Here is a 19,117-nt window from a genome sequence, read left to right on the forward strand (position 1 = left end):
AGCCAAGATTGGTGCCCAGGACCCGAAATTCCAACAGGGGCTCACTCTGACCCTTGCACAACCCCGAGAGTGAGGACCCCTTAGTCTTCGGGTCACAGGCACCTCCATTCCTCATGCCCAGCTTCAGAGTCTTCATAAGAACCAACCCACTCAGATGCAGATGCTCTGCATGGGTCAGGCCCACGGGGGAGACGGATTTCTACAGAATATGTCCTCCATTACCCTCTCTCCCTCTGGCTGTGAGGTTGGAGAACCAAGATTTATAAACAGAGCACAAGTCCAAACCCACGGTGGTTCATCATCTATTTGGAGGAGGAGACAAATGATGAGTAAACAAGGCCTTCTAGAACCACCGATAGAGCTCAGAGAGGAATCGTCACTGACCGGGAACAGGGCAAAGCCTCATCGCCAGCACGTGAGCCTTGCAGGCTTGTGAGCCCTCCAAAAGGGAGATCCAGGGAGGTTTCATGGAAGAGCAGAGCCAAGCCATGAAGAACAAGTGGATGATGGTTAAGGAGCGACCATGAAGAGTGTGGCCTCAGCAGACAATGTTCGCCCAGCTGAAACTCGCCATGCACACGCACCACGGCCAGACTGCTGAGGACCAGAGTGCACAGCAAAACACACCCAGCTCCCAAACTACTTGGCAAGTATTGCAATTCCACTCTGATCACTCCAAAAGTGCTTCTGAGCACAAGGCACCTCGGCAGTAGCATGGCAGACATCAGCCACTGGCCATGAGAGCAGGAAACGCTCACTGGGCTACCACCTTGCTCGGGTTCTGGATGAGGGAAAGCTTACTTTAGTTGAAAAGAATGATTTAAATGAATTTAAATTCATTCAGCATAACGGCATTACATCGGTGTTTCTCAAAGTACTTGTGAATAATTCACTTTGGTAACAGCAAAAGCCAGACCAGAAAAAGTCACTTCAAAGACACAAGACAACATAAATTGTACTGAACTTCCTAGTCTCAACGCCCTAACTGCTTTTCTCTCCTTCTACCCTTTCACTGAGATGCTTCGCCAGCCTATGCTCTATCTGCTACCCCTCGGTGAGCCTGTCAGAGACCACTACTCGCAGTCCACTCTCCCAGGACTGCTCTCGGAGCCTGTCCCTAAGGGCAGGGCCCATCCCAAAACAGGTCAACTGCTTCACACCACGGCGAGTCTAGAACACCTGTTTTCATTCTCCAGCAGTGTTTCCTGAAGGCCAGGGCCAGCGGCTCCATCCCAGGTCCCCAACACCTTACTCTGCAACAGGGAAAGATGAGGAAACCGAGGAGCAGGGAGGGGAAGGGCTGGCATTGGGCTGCTCAGCTACCCGGCAGCAGAGGAGTCTCGTCAGTGCTTTCTGCAATAAACAATGATGCTTGTGTGTTCACAATTTCCATGCAAATTCCATCTGATCGTGAGGCAGGGCGGCCCCCTACTCCTCCTTGCCTTTTGATTACCCACCACCTGTCTCTCCATCCTAGCTTCAGAGATGAGAAGATGCTGACGAGAGGTCTGCATTTATTTTGATAATGGTGGAAGAGTTTGAGACTGGTGGTTGAAGAGCTGGCATATGAAAGTCCACACTTTACACTTTTAAAACTGCACGATGTACACCAGGCTTGTTTACGAAAAGAGAATCTGCACTGGCTCATGCTAAACCACTCACCAAAACCACTCACCTTTTATTTACTAGTGGAAAGGGGGTCTGAACACCATCCCGATCACCATTTCCCTCTCACAACCACTTAATCCCTCCTCACACATCTTCAGTGGCTCCTCTCTAAGCTCTGAGGCTTTCCATGTTAGAACAACAGTGCCCAACAAGACAGAGTTGCAGTTACCCAAAAAAACAGTATAAGCCTTCCCATGGGACCAAGTCAAGTTGAGGGTCTTAAGTCCCCCGACCCCACAGCATTAGCATGAAATTCAGTGAATCTGTGACTGCGGCCTAACCATTTCCTCTGCCTGGTAACAGGCAGAAGCAACAGTGGGGCCCAGAGAGCTGTTGTATCTAAAATGTAAAATCAAATTAATCCTGCAAAACAAATTCATCTTAAAATGACAGTCTGTTAAGTTGGCTTTGGCTGTTTTATCAATTGCCTCTCAATAAAATACTGCTTTATTTAAGCAGACCCAGAAGTTCACCCCCCCTCCTAGTCGCCCATCTTGGGCATCCAATGACTTTTCCAAGGATTTTTTTCTTAGCAAACAAGAAATATTTGTTGAGCTAAAGAAGCATTCTTCTGAGAAAATGATACATTCTCAGAATTCTATTCATAAGCAACGATGGTGTCAAGATCCTTCGAGCCTTGACTCCCACAGTGAATGTGAAATGATGGCCACAAAGAGGGGGCGGCTGGGGTCAGAGGGGCAGGAAACCCACTGATCTCAGAAGATGATACCATGTCACCTAGACTGTACCACCTGGACGGTGCACCCAGCCCATGAGTGAAGTTACAAAGAGGGAGCATGAAATGCCCCATCCTGCATCTGGGCTGCTCTGTCTTCCCTCATGAGTGGAGGAGAGCACGAGGGACATTTCCTGCGACACTGCTTAAAAACCTGTTCCAAAGCTTCTTTGACACAGTTATGCAAATGCTTCTAAAAGAAGTATCAACGTATTACAAAATAATCCAATCATTTCAAGTCCCCTGAGGAAGGGAACAAAAATACATCCTATAACCTATCTGAGGAACAGTCTAATAAGACCCTAATAACATCGTCGATTTAGCAAAGCATAAGGGGCCATTCGGAGGTCAAGAAATCAGGACAGAAACATCACACTGGGAACCACAGGAATAAAGCTTGCATTTTCTGGACCTAGGAAATCTGACTAGTTTCCATTTGTCTCCATATTACCACTAATACCTTCTGGGGTTAAAATAAATAAATAAATAAATAAATAAATCCTAATTCAAACACTTCGGCTGCCCAGGAAGTGTTTCTAATATCAACCTTCATCTTGCCTTTTTTTGTATTGCAGGCTCTATGCTTCCTAATTTTCTTTTATTTTTTCACCCTTTTTACTACTAAGCCCTACTCCCCAGTCTTGGCAGCTGCTAAAAACCATCCAAGCACTTTGCATCTATCCAGAAACCCAGAACGGCAGCCTCGGTTCATAGATCTGCTGCTAAGGGCAGATGGAGGCGCGTCACAGCTGGGCCCTGCTTCCCAGGGGCCCCGGGCACAGACCGATCAGGGCCCAGGGGCTGCCCAGCCTCAGTCCCTGCACTCAGCGGCCTGCCTGCCTGCACCAGCTCCAGTAACCTCACAGCCTTCACCCGAGTCCCTTCATTAGGACTTGCAAAAACAAATGGGAGGCAGCTACACATGGGTCGGGTCTGTCTGCACCGTCTTAATGCAGAGTCCCCAAACACACTGCCTCTGTTCCCATCCCACGTGGATGCCGTGAAAAATGGCACAAAGAAAGGAAAGAGGACCCGGTGGTTGCTTGTGACCACGGCAGAGAAAACAAAAAGCGATTTCTGTCAGATAATGAGCTGAAATAGAAGTTGGGCTTCCGGGAGAGGGCCTGACATTCCTGCACAGCATTTTCCCACCCACCTGATCCCCTTGAACGGAAGGAAGATCTAAGGGAGGACAGAGAGACCCAGTGTTTGCTTCCTGCACTGGGGGTGAGAGGATGGAAATAAAACAAAACAGCCAAAGCAGGAGAAGAGGCTGGGTGGGAGAATAAAGTGGTATGCACGCGCACACGTGCACGCACACACACCAAGTTAGTATTACCCAAAGAAGAGAATAAACAGGCACATGCTTCAGCAGGGAGCAGGCAGTTAGCTACCTTTACTCTGTGAGACCTGCAGTTGTCACAAATAAAAATGTACGTCCTTGTTATCTTTACCCCAAATTGTGCCCACTCTGCTGCTCTCTGCGAAAAACACATTTTAAAAAGATAATATTTAATGTTAGAATCAAACAAGAATCTTGTTGTTGATATTCTTAATTCTTCCCAACACCAAGCCTGCAAGCGGAATAAATTCATATGGTTTGATAACCAAATAAATAGAGTTTACACGTAACTATAGAGGCCCCACTGGCATCCCCATATAGACATATGTACCTCACCGAATGTCCTTTAAAGATATGGCTTATCTGGACAGACACAGCAATTTGAACAATTTGGATTAAACTAGCAAGAACCACTCCTACACTATGCCATGCTATTTATGATAATTGAATTTTTGCAATTTAGAAAAAGCAATAGAGAAAGACCATATAAGATGTGGCAGTAAACACACACAGTCAATCCAGTTTAATGCTCAGAATTTTAAATAACCTCAGAATGCAGCTCTTAGGTATTAAGTTTAATTTTTAAAAATAATAGCAGCTGCTACCATTTTCCAAGAACCTACTATGTGCTGTACCCTCTGTCCAGTGCTTTACAAATTCCAAATCTGCTCATTCCTGTTTCAGAGATGGAAGATGGGTCCTGGAAGCCTCACCCCAGCACCTGGGAACACAGAAGGCTAATGTATGGAATCCTCTCAATTCACAGACTGTTCCTTTTTTTAAATTTTTTATTTATTTATTTATTTTATTTTTGGCTGTGTTGGGTCTTCGTTTCTGTGCGAGGGCTTTCTCTAGTTGCGGCGAGCGGGGGCCACCCTTCATCGCAGTGCGCAGGCCTCTCACTATCGCGGCCTCTCCCGTTGTGGAGCACAAGCTCCAGTCACGCAGGCTCAGTAGTTGTGGCTCACGGGGCCAGTTGCTCCATGGCATGTGGGATCCTCCCAGACCAGGGCTCGAACCCGTGTCCCCTGCATTGGCAGGCAGATTCTCAACCACTGTGCCACCAGGGAAGCCTCACAGACTGTTCTTAAACCTTTGCCGTATGATGTCATTTGTCCATACTGGAATGTAGGGTTTTTTTTTTAAATCCTATTTTGTACAAAATTATATATTCTTGCAAATCTCAATCTTAAATACCATAATGGTCCACAGGGAAAACCCACACCTTCCAGGTGTGAGGCCACCGAAACATGCCTGAAGACCAGTCAAGTAGAAGGTGGCAGGCACATGATGGTAGCTGCTGCCTCCACAGTGTTGTCAGGGATGCATACGCTGGGAAAACCAGGAGTGAGGTCCTGGCCAGCAACAAGACACCCTGAACACTGCAGAAGAGTGGCCATGCTGACCCTGAAGGAGCACAATCTTCCCTGGACACTCTTCCCTGCCTACACAGGCCCCAGAAGCCCCCATCACTCCCTGACCTGAGATGGCAGCTGTCTCCCCCGAGCTCTAAGAAGCGCTCAGCCCTCGCCTCCTCCTGCAGGGCAGCTCACACAGCTACGAGGGCTCTGCAGGGAGCTATTCCTCCAGAGACTGAGAAGACAGGCCTGTCAGGAACTAGACAAAACCCCAGCTCTCATGACAACGTCCAGCTCACATGTGTCAGCCAGTGGCAGAACCCAGAACGGTCTAGCTTTTGGATTTCCATAAAGCTAGGGGGTTTATGGGGTTCCTTCTTCCACATAAAAGATCTGTACATGTCTTAAGTCCAGATTCCGAAGTTAGGCACAGTGATAAACAGATGCCTATTCTGTATCCTGTGTGTTGCAGACAGAGATTCCATCTCCTGCCCCCAGCGTTCCTGGAACACCTTGGCTGTCTCTTGCTTCCTCCAAGTCAGGGGGGCACTCCATCCCAGGATGGTGTCAGAGACCCCACCTCATGCTGCCTGAGTCCCGGAGTCACACCATGTGCTAGAAGGAGGCGTGTTTCCAAGTCATGGCTCCCAGCTCCACTGCGAGCCAAACCTAAGTCCCAAGCCACCCTATGCACTCAAGTTGAGCAACGCAGTCCAGGACAGGATTAGCCACGGGCCCACACGTTCCACGTCATCCCCACTCTAGCAGAGAATGTCACGCTGGCACACACACAAGGAAAGCAAGATAGAAATATTAACGCAACAAAAGAAAGAGGCTTTTTAGGAGTAGGAAGAAACCAGAATGGTCTTACAAGTAGGCTTAACTGATGAGATGGGAAGGGAGTCCAGAATATTTTCCAAACACCTAGAATTGCAAAAATCACCCTAGGAGACTTATTCTGAAAGCTTTTTCATCTCTAAGATGAGATCCCTATTAAAAAACAAACTTCTGAAGGGAGCGCAAGAGAGTGACACCTTAATTAGGTGACACTTAGCCGAGAATGAAGCCTTTCAATGACAAGGCACAGGAACTAAGAGGCGGGGTCAGCTAAGAGGGTCCAGGGGACAGAGGGGCACAAAGTGCCTCTCCATCTTGGTAACAGGGTCGCCAGTCAGGGAGAAGAGAATGCTACCTTTATGCGTGACTATAGAAGGCAGAGAAGTGAGGCCCAGGGGCATGTGACCCCCTTCTAAATAAAGAAACCCCCACACTGGGAGCAGCCAACCAGAGCAGGGGCCTTCCAGGGGGAGAGAGACCAGCTCCGAGCTACACACGGGCCAGAGCCCTCTGGACGGTCTGCCCCTTCCTCCCGGATGCTCAGGCCTCCCTCTGCCCCACGCGGACACGCAGGCCCCTATCCTGGTCCACAGTGGCAAGAGACTACACGGTATTTCACAGAGGGAAATCTCCCTCACAAGAAGCTTAAAAAAAGAAAAAGAAGAAGAATTAGCCAGAAGTGTTAGGATGAAATAATGCATGGGGTCTCAGGGCAGAGAAACTGTCTCCCCACCTCATCTCAATGCAGCAGGTGATTTACAAAAACTTAAACAAGCCCCCCACTTTTACCTGGCAGGCCTGACATATCAATCTGTAAGCAAGTGAGGAAGGGGTGCAATTCCGCCCCACACACCAATACCACCCTTGTGAGGAGTGTCCGATAAACAAAAACAGAAGAACATGTTTGGGGGGAAAACACGTAGAATTATCTTTTTTACACCACCTGCCTTCATTTGAAGTCCCTGACCCCATCAGTGAGACGGCAGTATAATGTGTTCCTTTTGTCAATAAAGGGAGCCATTTCCTGCCTTGTCACTTGAAGGCTCCGCTCTGCTATTTTTCTGGTTTCTCATCTCGAAGGCAGTAGGAAATGCAACAAGCTCCGGGACAGCTGTTCCCAGTCAATGCCTTTTTAATTGCAGTAAAGCTGCACCACCAGCGAAGCCAACTTCCAACACGGCCAGGCTTGCAGGCTTGGTGGATTGCCTGGCAAAGACCAGGCCTGCTCACAGGCAACATAGTGATCCGAGTGGACCACAAGCTGTTCACCCTGACGGGTTAAAAAGTACTTGGAGACTAACTTCAGCAGTAAGTTTTTGGATTTTTTTTTTTTTTTTTTTTTTGGTGAGGGGGGTGTAATACCTGAAATCAGGTACCAGAAAGCCCCAACGCAAGCAAACACCACACACAGTTAGGCAACGCACTGGGTGGGGAAAGAAGCACAGGTGCCCAGAGAAGGTTCACCCCATTCCCTCGTGGACGTGGCCGACCTCCAGCGAATAAATGAACAGCACCCCAGGCCAAGCTTCAACTTTCAAGATGGTTCCCACCCTTCTCCATCATCTTTGGCTTTGAATCATTCTGACCGGGGCAGGGGAGAGAAGAGCTCCCACCCATGGTTGACCCTCCCAGCCAGTTATGAGCTGGGGACCGTCTGGGTGACTCCCTGGGAGCAACGACCATGAAAATTACACAGGAAACATCCGCATTTCATAATCCTCGAGGCTTTTGGCTCGTTGAGGACTGTTACTCCACACCCTTCTCTGCGCAAGGGGGAAAATGTATTTTCCTGACAATCAATCTTTCACAAAGCAGGTGCGTGCTCACCCCTGGGGGGACAGCCACGCTGACCAAGCGTTGGAAGATATGCCCAGAATTTACTCAGCGCCACAGACAGGCTTCTCCTCTTCAGGAAGGGCTCACCGGAGTCCACAAAGCCCTGCAGTCCTCCAGCAGTGGGCGGCCAGCTGGTCAGTGGGGGAGAACACCACCGCGGTCAAGGACCTGAAGGCACAAGGCCAGGTGCACAGCCTGCTTCATGGGGTTTCACAGCCTCCTCTACAGGATTTTAGGGACAGGAGCCTCTTGGTCAGCATACGTGTGGGGAAGGTCACTGGGCCGAGACAGAGAGGCAAGAAGGCTGGGGAGAGGCCGTGTCACCGAACACGGGGAGAGCAGAGGAAGGCAGACTAGGGAAACATTTCAGATGGAAAGGGCTTGGTGTCTGGTTGGAGAAGGAAGCATCCAGATGGTACCCAAGTGTCTGACATGGGAGCTTGGAGAACAAGAACACTACCCACAGGAGTGGAAACAAGGAAAACCCTGGGCTATAAATGAGGAGCCAGAGAAGACCACCAGATGCTGAAACGCCCATGGGGGTCCAGTCATGACAGCAGACGGGGTCGAGAGCTCACACAGAGGTCAGGGCTGGAGATGGTATTTGGAAGCCAGATGCAGATGGGAGGATGCTGAAGCGGTGGGTGAGATATTCTGGGGGAACAGGACAGTGGAGAGAGGGCCCAGGATGTTACTCTGGAAAACAGCTATTAAAGACTGGACGAGGAGCCAGAAAAGAGACAGCTGCACAGGTAGGAGGAGAATCAGTGACGCTGGCAGGCAGGGATGAAGGAGTCAACGGTGTCGCATCTCAGGGGGCACCAGTTACACTGTCATGGAAAGAAAAAAGCCATACTCCATTTTTCTAAGGGTCAATCACTTTCTAGGAATGAGTAACTCAAGCCTGCATAAAACCACCCCTCAAAATTGTAAGACAACAGAGAAATACAGAAGCGGGCAGAGAACCCACAGCGTAGTAATTTCCTTAGTGGGGCTGTCGACGAAGTTGCCTGCCACCGCAGAGTCAGGATCTACAGAGGGAGTTTAAAGGAGAGCGTCAGGTGAAAACTGCCTATCAGCACTGCATAACTGAGTGTTTCTCCGTTATGTCAAAAATGTCACACATATCCTTGACTGGACATATCTCTCCAGATGCTCCCCCTCCGTCTGTAGCCAGCCCTGGGAAGAAAAATAGAATGGGATTCTTCTATGCTTAAATCTTTTAAATTGGCCATCTTAAGACTAATGTGGACCCCAAGGCAGACATTCTGTTTGGACTCAATGCCCTCCACCTGGCTCCTTGAATCGTCCCTAAGCACTCTGGCTGGAGAGCTGTGGAGCACCACAGCACTGCAGTGCTCAGCCAAAGAGATGATGCGGGCAAGAACCCAGGGCCTTTGACGGCATGATCTAAAGCAGCATTCTCCAAAAGAATTAGAATGCGAACTACATCTGCAATTTCAAATTTTCTAGGAGCCATATTAAAAAGTAAAAAGAAACAGGTGAAATTATAGGAATATATTTTACTTCATCTCAAGCATCATTTTTAACATGTAATCAATATATAAAATATTAAGGAAATATCTTACTTTCTTTCCCCCATACTACACTTTGAAATCCAGTGTGTATTTTACACTTAAAAATATCTCAATTCGGATAGGACACAGTTCAAGTACTCGACAAGACGTGGGGCTAGTGGCTACTCCACAGGACAGAGCAGGTCAGAAGGGAATCTATGCAAAGGGAAAGAGTTCTGATTCAACTAGAAAATCTCCAAGAAACCTGCCAACGCTTGAGTTTTCAGGACAAGCTGAAGGGGAGACAATTTCCCTGAATGCTGTTATTAATTTTAAATAAATACTCCATTGTGAAATCACAGAAAAACATCAGGAGGCCTGAGACAATGGCCTGGGAGAAGGCTGCAGGGTGTGGCCTTGGAGGAAAGGGTGTCTGGCCAGCAGGCCTATCAGCATCAGTTGTAGAAGCACCAAGGCCCCATTTCCATCTCCTGGTCCTTTCTCATGGAGCTCTTCCTCTTTCTCTTTCTAATCTTCCAACAGCCCTATGGGGAAGGCAAGGGGCTATCCCATTTTGCAGATGAAGAAACTGAGGGCCAAGCCAAGTTTAAATTACTTGCTCATTTCTAGTCACGGCTACTAGACTTGGGCCCAGAACTCATGCCTCGCCCCTGCTCCAGGCTTCTTCAACAAGCAGCTGGCCAGAAACAGCCCAAAGTCCATAGTGAGACCTAAATATACCGACTGAATCACTGAACAAGTGCCCACCTAACGACTTTTTATGTAACACCTCCCTTTTGTACAGACCTTACGAGTTTTCAAATCAGTTTTGCACACACACGTGATCACCACTAAGGAATAATATGGGGCTGTCCAATGGAACATTCTAAACATGTCCAACTACAGCCCAGAATGGCTGGCTGGCCCACGGTCACCCTGGCCTCTTATACCACATCCAACATCTTTCCACGACACATGACACCTCCTTTGACGATGGCTTTTTCTTTTAAAATAAAAGTTTTAAATGTCAAGACTACTTGAAAATATTTTTTGTTGTTTTCTCAGAACTAGCAGGTAACCTAATGATAGGATACTATTTTAATCAATCACAAATATGACTTTAGCACAGTATTTCCCCCAACCTTAGCCAAAAGGGATTCTCCAAGTGGCCCAATGGTGTTCTCAGCTCTTCAAGGTCCTGGTTTCAGCCAGTGGTATCCCTCCCTTACCGAACCAGTGTTCACCTACCCGCTGATCCAATGACAGAGGGCAGGAAAGCGTGTGTTCTTCAAAGCAAGCATCCTTTCTCTGCTTCCACCCTGGCTGGCAGGGAACTGAAACAATGTTACCTGTGGGCTCTGGCCTTTGGTCTGTTTATTTTACACACATCACGGTTTAGGCAAGCCTACCAATTTGGGATTTCTTGGCTCTCCGTGACTAGCTACAGTACATGGGCTCCTTGGGTCTCTAACTGGGCCAACCATTAAACAGCTATTTATAGCTACCACACTGCCTTCCAACCAGTGAGGGGAACACTCCTGGCCAACAGACCTAAACATTGCTGAAAGCAAGAAGACAAAGGCCCAGAGTCACATTTCAATACCCAACAACCTGGCGCTCAAGGTATCGATCACTATCAGGCAAGAGTTCAGTTATACTCAAAGGAAAATAAGCACACACAGCAGATGAATAAACGAGAATCTTCCAAATACCACCATCTGACCCCGAAGACCAGTAAACACATTGCAAAGCTCTTTCAATAAGTGATTCACAAGATTTGCACAATTCTTCAAGAAAGAGGTAGAAAAGAAAGGAAGCAGAAGGCTGGGGTGTACAAAGCCTGCAAGGTCGACCTGAACCTGGGACTCCTAGAAACTGGTCCAGGGTTCCCCTGCCCCCACCGCCTTGGGGTGGTGCTCCAAGGATGCTCCATCATAAACCAGGATGCCCAAGCACTGTAACGTCATCATTAAGGACCAAGGACTGGGTGCGGGTCACCACTTTCACAGGATGTGAATTAGCCTTTACCTTTCCTTTATTCCACAATATTCCAGGTGTACTCACGCTAAGGAAGCCCTGCGTTACCAAAAAACATCCTTTCATGCAAAGGATGGAAGAGCTGATACGTATGCAGCCTCTGACTGCCAGGGCTTAGGCACTTTCAAGCACACCAGGTCACCCTTCTCATCAGAAATTCAAAGCAGCAGTTCCTCAAGCCTCTAGCCCACGAGTGCGGTGACGGTTTCTAGTGTGTGACTGGAATGGTCTGACAGAAGCCGTGATGGCCTGCAGCCAGGCCACAGTCCTGCACCTACCAGTTCCCAGATGCAAAAGGAAGCCCCTCAAGACCCCACATCCTAATTGCAATACAGCCGTACCCACCCGTCGGAACCACGCATTCAGAAAAGGAGGGAGGGCGGGGGAGGGGGGTAGAGAGAAGCAGGAGGGGAGCCACAGTCATATCCTCATCTTACTTTTCTGACAGCGGTTCGTGGTCCAGCAGCGGTAGTTGTACTCGTTGTTGATGGTCGTCTTCTCGCACAGCGGCTTCTCCTCCATCGTCCCCGGGCACAGGTCCCCACACTCCTTTGGGGGCTTATTCCCCACGATGTAGTTATTGGACACAGCATCCAGGATTAGGGACCAGTCCACCGTGGAGAGGTAGCAGAGGTCAGCATTCTTCTCGATCCGGATGGCCCCACGGGTAATGTTTCGCAGGTTGTAGAGCCCAATATCCTTGAGGTTGGTCATCTCGAAGATGACCAGGGCGTAGTTGTAGAAGAGCTTCCAGCCACGGATGACTGTGAGGTTGGGGAAGAGGTCACCGAGGCTCTCGAGGCCGGCCACGCGGAACAGCAGCAGGTACTCAGTGATGACCGTGAGCTTGGGAAAGCGGTAGCTGCGGTAGTCCTCAGCCTTGGAAATGAGCAGGATGTGGAGGTAGCCCTCGATCACCGTGCAGTTCTCCAGCCGCTTCAGCTGCTGGTAGTCGTTGCGGATGTCGATGCCTGGCCCACAGACTGCAGGGAGACAAGAGGGGAGGGCGGGACAGGTCTCAGTTACAAGGAAACCACTTTTTAAAAACTATTTCCCAACCCATAACATGACCAGTTTCCAGGAAACCTATATTATTATTAAAGAAATAAGACCCCATTTAGGAGTGGCTGCAGGTGGGCTATCTGGGGAGCTCAGCAGCCAGCTGTCCTTTGGGAAGTGCCCAGTCTGGGCCAGATGCTGTGCAACACACTCACTGTCGCAGGAGGTGCCATCCCCATGCCACCAACGTGCAAACCACAGCTTAAAGCCCAGGGCCGCACAGGAGCACAGGGGAGGGTCAAAGTTGCAACCCAGGCCTGACTGCACAGCTGCCAGGCTGCACATTCCCCACCCCTGCTGCAGAGCGCCAGTGCCCTGCACCTGAACACAGAGCTCAGGAGCCAAGGGACAACGACTCACTCCTGCAGCCAGCCTCAAGGACACCATGCAGTATACACTGGAGAACAGTCACTGTGACCTAGAAGGTAGGGACCCCAAGAAGCACGCTCCCATGTTTCCTACCACCATTTGACATGGGCAGGTGGCCTTGGGCTCTCCCCAACACTGCATGAGTGTAGACAGAAAGGCTAACTTAGCAGCAAGATAAGAATATGTGATTTATATGAATAAAAGAGGTATCCAATTCCAACTTTAATAAAGTGTTTTCTTAATCAAGAAAGTATGCTTCCTGCAGAAAGGTTAGGTAACAGATAGCAAAAAGATAGTAAAAATCATCAGTAATCCCAACATCCAAAGATATCACTACCTATGCCAATTATCCTTTCTTTATAATTTAAGGTAAAGGAAATTGGACAATAATATGTTTTCAAACATACTTCCTTCATTTCATATGAACATTTTACCAAGTCATTGCCTTACTACATCATTATTTTAAGAAGGAGACAGTAATTCTAGGATATGAATATGCACCGTGAGTTCTTTTCTTTTTAAACCAATCCCCTATTGTTGGATATTTAGGTTATCTCCATATTTTCACATCATAAACAACACTGCAGTGGACATTCTCTGCAGATATTCAAAACTGTTTTCTTAGGATAAATCCCTAGAAGTAGAATTGCTGGGCCAAGGCATCTGCAGATTTTAAAGGCTTTTGATAAAACAGCCTCAATACTGGAAACTTTTTTTTTTAATTCTAAACATACACACAAAGAAAAACCCTTGGTTACTATCCTCTCTTAAAACTTAATAATCCCCAAACCTTCCATTACAGCTTCTCAAAGTGACGTTTTTTGATTGATGTAATTTGTTAATTTGTGAAGCACCCAACACGCATGGCACTGCAGGAGATGCAAAGAAACCTCAGAGGAGGCTCGTGGTGGAGGCGGGAGCTGAGACCTGTGATAAACAACTGTCAGGTGAAGCAGGAGGTGGTTGGTGTGTGCACATTGCAGGCCCACTCTAGATGTGAGTGGAACTAAGCAAGGCAGACAGGAGTAGCCTTGGAGCTTCCTGCAGAGAGATGGTCCTTTGTATCACAGCACCAAGGGGCACTGCACACGCACCAGCTCCTGAGGGACAGGTGGGATTTAAAACTGGGTATAACATTCCAGAGGCCAGAGAAAAGGCAGAACAAGATACATTCAAGCGGCAGCCAATCTGATGGCCAGGGGTGCAGAGGAGAGCAGAAGTGAGTCTAGCAGAGCTCAAGTCATAAAGGATCACAGGTGGGGACAGGTACATTCATCTCAGGAATGAGGCCCCTCTCAAGACTCTTGGGTGAGAGAGAAGGCTAAGCAAGGTGTTGTGGTTTTTTTTTGGAGAAGTAATCTGGTGATCGAGTGCAAGACAAAATCAAAGCAGAGTAGATGTGGGAAAAGGGAAGAGAGTCCAGTGGGGCTTACAGCCACAGGCAGAAACTGGACAGAGGCAGTGGGAGAGGGGGAAGTGGGGAGCCCCTGGGCTGAGAAGCAGGCAACGTGTGAGAACCTAGAACTGGAAACTTCATTTGGCCTAATTTCCTCCTTTTACTGATGGGAAAATGAAGCCTCTCAGACAGAGAAGAGCACGGGAGAAACAAGCACTCTGAGAACATCCAGTCAGGCAAGAGGTTGTGCTGGAAGCTCTGGATGCATCAGTGTGCTTCATTTCCTGCGATGCTCTCAACAGTACCTCACATTATGTAATCCCATCACCAGCTGGAAGGTGAGGAATTCGATTTGAGGAGACAAGTACTTCACATAAGGTCACATACACAACACACCAGCCCCTTCACAGCCAAACTTCACATAGTTCTTGGACAGTCCCATCTCTTAGCATCTTCACCAACCGGTTACCTCCAACCCACTCCAACTACCCTTCTGCCCTGGTCATGATACCAAATAGCTTAGCAAAGCCTCCAATGACATTATCAAAACCAAGGACAGGGATTCTGCCGGCAGCCTTCGTTTGGGCTGCAACTCTTCCCAGAGTCTCCGGCCTGCTGGCCTACTACATCAGATTTTGGATTCACCAAGCCTCCACAATCACAGTCTTGGTGCTCCAGCCGGCTGTAAGGCCTGAGCCTCTGAGGTGGTAGAGCCGAGTTCACCAGAGACCTCCCAGCCCCACATAATAAAAAACGGTGAAAGCTCTCTCACAGATCTCCATCTTGAACCGAAGACCCAGCTCCACTCAATGACCAGCAAGCTACAGTGCTGGACACCCTATGCCAAACAACTAGCAAGACAGGAACACAACCCCACACATTAGCAGAGAGGCTGCTTAAAACCATAATAAGGTAACAGACACCCCAAAACACACCACCGGACATGGTCCTGCCCACCAGAAAGACAAGATCCAGCCTCATCCACCAGAACACAGGCACCAGTCTCCTCCACCAGGAAGCCTACACAGCCCACTGAACCAACCTTACCCACTGGGAGCAGACACCAAAAACAACGAGAACTATGAACCTGCAGCCTGCAGAAAAGAGACCCCAAACACAGTAAGTTAAGCACAATGAGAAGACAGAAAAACACACAGCAGATGAGGGAGCAAGATAAAAACCGACCAGACCTAACAAATGAAGAGGAAATCGGCAGTCTACCTGAAAAAGAATTCAGAATAATGATAGTAAAGGTGATCCAAAATCTTGGAAATAGAATGGAGAAAATACAAGAAACGTTTAACAAGGATTAGAACAACTGAAGAGCAAACAATGATGAACAATACAATAAATGAAATTAAAAATTCTCTACAAGGAATCAATAGCAGAATAACTGATGCAGAAAAACAGATCCGTGACCTGGAAGTTAAAATAGTGGAAATAACTACTGCAGAATAGAATAAAGAAAAAAGAATGAAAAGAACTGAGGACAGTCTCAGAGACCTCTAGGACAACATTAAATGCACCAACATTCGAATTACAGGGGTCCCAAAGAAGAAGAGAAAAAGAAAGGGACTGAGAAAACACTTGAAGAGATTATAGTTGAAAACTTCCCTAATATGGGAAAGGAAATAGTCAATCAAGTCCAGGAAGCACAGAGAGTCCCATACAGAATAAATCCAGGAGAAACACGCCAAGACACATATTAATCAAACTATCAAAAATTAAATACAAAGAAAAAATATTTAAAGCAGCAAGGGAAAAACAACAAATAACATACAAGGGAATCACCATAAGGTTAACAGCTGAACTTTCAGCAGAAACTCTGCAAGCCAGAAGGGAGTGGCAGGACATATTTAAAGTGATGAAAGGGTAAAACCTACAACCAACATTACTCTACCCAGCAAGGATCTCATTCAGATTCGACAGAGAAATTAAAACCTTTACAGAGAAGCAAAAGCTAAGAGAATTCAGCACCACCAAACCAGCTTTACAGAACATCCTAAAGGAGTTCTCTAGGCAGGAAACACAAGAGAAGGAAAAGACCTACAATAACAAATCCAAAACAATTAAGAATATGGTAACAGGAACATACATATCGATACCTACCTTAAATGTAAATGGATTAAATGCTCCAACCAAAAGACACAGACTGGCTGAATGGATACAAAAACAAGACCTGTATATATGCTGTCTACAAGACACCCACTTCAGACCTAAGGACACATACAAACTGAAAGTGAGGGGATGGAAAAAGATATTCCATGCAAATGGAAATCAAAAGAAAGCTGGAGTAGCAATTCTCATATCAGACAAAATAGACTTTAAAATAAAGACTATTACAAGAGACAAAGAAGGACACTACATAATGATCATGGGATCAATCCAAGAAGAAGATATAACAATTGTAAATATTTATGCACCCAACATAGGAGCACCTTAATACTTAAGGCAAATGCTAACAGCCATAAAAGGGGAAATCGACAGTAACACAATCATAGTAGGGGACTTTAACACCCCACTTTCACCAATGGACAGATCATCCAAAATGAAAATAAATAAGGAAATACAAGCTTTAAATGGTACATTAAACAAGATGGATTTAACTGACATTTATAGGACATTCCATCCAAAAACAACAGAATACACTGTCTTCTCAAGTGCTCATGGAACATTCTCCAGAATAGATCATATCTTGGGTCACAAATCAAGCCTTGGTAAATTTAAGAAAATTGAAGTCGTATGAAGTATCTTTTCTGACCACAATGCTATGAGACTACATATCAGTAACAGGAAAAAATCTGTAAAAAATACAAACACATGGAGGCTAAACAATACACTACTAAATAACCAAGACATCACTGAAGAAATCAAAGAGGAAATCAAAAAATACCTCGACAAATGACAATGAAAACACAATGACTCAAAACCTATGGGATGCAGCAAAAGTAGTTCTAAGAGGGAAGTTTATAGCAATACAATCCTACCTCAAGAAACAAGAAACATCTCAAATAAACAACCTAACCTTACACCTAAAGCAATTAGAGAAAGAAGAACAAAAAAAACCCCAAAGTTAGCAGAAGGAAAGAAATCATAAAGATCAGATCAGAAACAAATGAAAAAGAAATGAAGGAAAGAGTAGCTAAGATCAACAAAACTAAAAGCTGGTTCTTTGAGAAGATAAACAAAATTGATAAACCACTAGCCAGACTCATCAAGAAAAAAAGGGAGAAGACTCACATCAATAGAATTAGAAATGAAAAAGGAGAAGTAACAACTGATACTGCACAAATACAAAGGATCATGAGAGACTACTACAAGCAACTCTATGCCAATAAAATGGACAACCTGGAAGAAATGGACAAATACGTACAAAAGCTCAACCTTCCGAGACTGAAGCAGGAAAAAATAGAAAATATACACAGACCAATCACAAGCACTGAAATTGAAACTGTGATTAAAAATCTTCCAACAAACAAAACCCAGGACCAGATGGCTTCACAGGAGAATTCTATGAAACATTTAGAGAAGAGCTAACCACCTATCCTTCTCAAACTCTTCCAAAATATAGCAGAGGGAGGAACACTCCAAACTCATTCTATGAGGCCACCATCACCCTGATACCAAAACCAGACAAAGATGTCACAAAAAAAGAAAACTACAGGCCAATATCACTGATGAGCACAGATGCAAAAACCCTAAACAAAATACTAGCAAACAGAAACCAGCAGCACATTAAAAGGATCATACACCACAATCAAGTGGGGTTAATCCCAGGAATGCAAAGATTCTTCAATATATGCAAATCAATCAATGTGATAAACCATATTAACAAATTGAAGGAGAAAAACTATATGATCATCTCAAGAGATGCGGAAAAAGCTTTCGACAAAATTCAACACCCATTTATGATAAAAACTCTCCAGAAAAGTAGGCATAGAGGGAACCTACCTCAACATAATAAAGGCCATACCTCAACATAATAAAGGCCATAAGTGACAAACCCACAGCCAGCATGGTTCTCAATGATGAAAAACTGAAACCATTTCCATTAAGATCAGGAACAAGACAAGGTTGCCCACTCTCACCACTATTATTCAACACAGTTTTGGAAGTTTTAGCTACAGCAAACAGAGAAGAAAAAGAAATAAAAGGAAACCAAATGGAAAAGAAGAAGTAAAACTCACTGTTTGCAGATGGCATGATACTATACATAGAGAATCCCAAAGATGCTACCAGAAAACTATTAGAGCTAATCAATGAATTTGGTAAAGTAGCAGGATATAAAATTAATGCACAGAAATCTCTTGCATTCCTATACACTAATGATGAAAAATCTGAAAGAGAAATTAAGGAAACACTCCCATTTACCATTGCAACAAAAAGAATAAAATACCTAGGATTAACCTACCTAAGGAGAGAAAAGACCTGTATGCAGAAAATTATGACACTGATGAAAGAAATTAAAGATGATACAAACAGATGGAGAGATATACCATGTTCTTGGATTGGAAGAATCAACACTGTGAAAATGACTATACTAACCAAAGCAATCTATAGATTCAATGCAATCCCTATCAAACTACCAATGGCATTTTTCACAGAACTAGAACAAAAAATTTCACAATTTGTATGGAAACACAGAAGACCCCAATAGCCAAAGCAATCCTGAGAACGAAAAATGGAACTGGATGAATCAGGCTCCCTGACTTCAGACTATACTACAAAGCTACAGTAATCAAGACAGTATGGTACTGGCACAAAAACAGAAACAGAGATCAATGGAACAGGATAGAAAGCCCAGAGATAAACCTATGCACATATGGTCACCTTATATTTGATAAAGGAGGCAAGAGTATACAATGGAGAAAAGACAGCCTCTTCAATAAGTGGTGTTGGGAAAACTGGACAGCTACATGTAAAAGAATGAAATTAGAACACTTCCTAACACCATACACAAAA

At 45.9% G+C, this 19,117-nt stretch overlaps 1 protein-coding gene across 5 annotated transcripts in view; it reads right to left on the minus strand.

Moving 5' to 3' along the window:
* IGF1R (insulin like growth factor 1 receptor) overlaps nt 1-19,117 on the minus strand; it is a 306,920-nt gene that overhangs the window by 235,735 nt on the left and 52,068 nt on the right. For all 5 annotated transcript variants that reach the window (XR_007475598.1, XM_004271659.4, XM_033431454.2 and 2 more), the window contains one exon: nt 11,769-12,314. Coding sequence is in view for 4 of the 5 variants with exons in the window: in XM_004271659.4 (XP_004271707.1) it covers nt 11,769-12,314 (546 nt within the window). In the remaining variant the exon portion in view is untranslated. The remainder of the gene's footprint in view (nt 1-11,768; nt 12,315-19,117) is intronic.

The sequence above is a fragment of the Orcinus orca genome, chromosome 2 (genome assembly GCF_937001465.1).
Source record: "Orcinus orca chromosome 2, mOrcOrc1.1, whole genome shotgun sequence".
NCBI lineage: Eukaryota > Metazoa > Chordata > Mammalia > Artiodactyla > Delphinidae > Orcinus > Orcinus orca.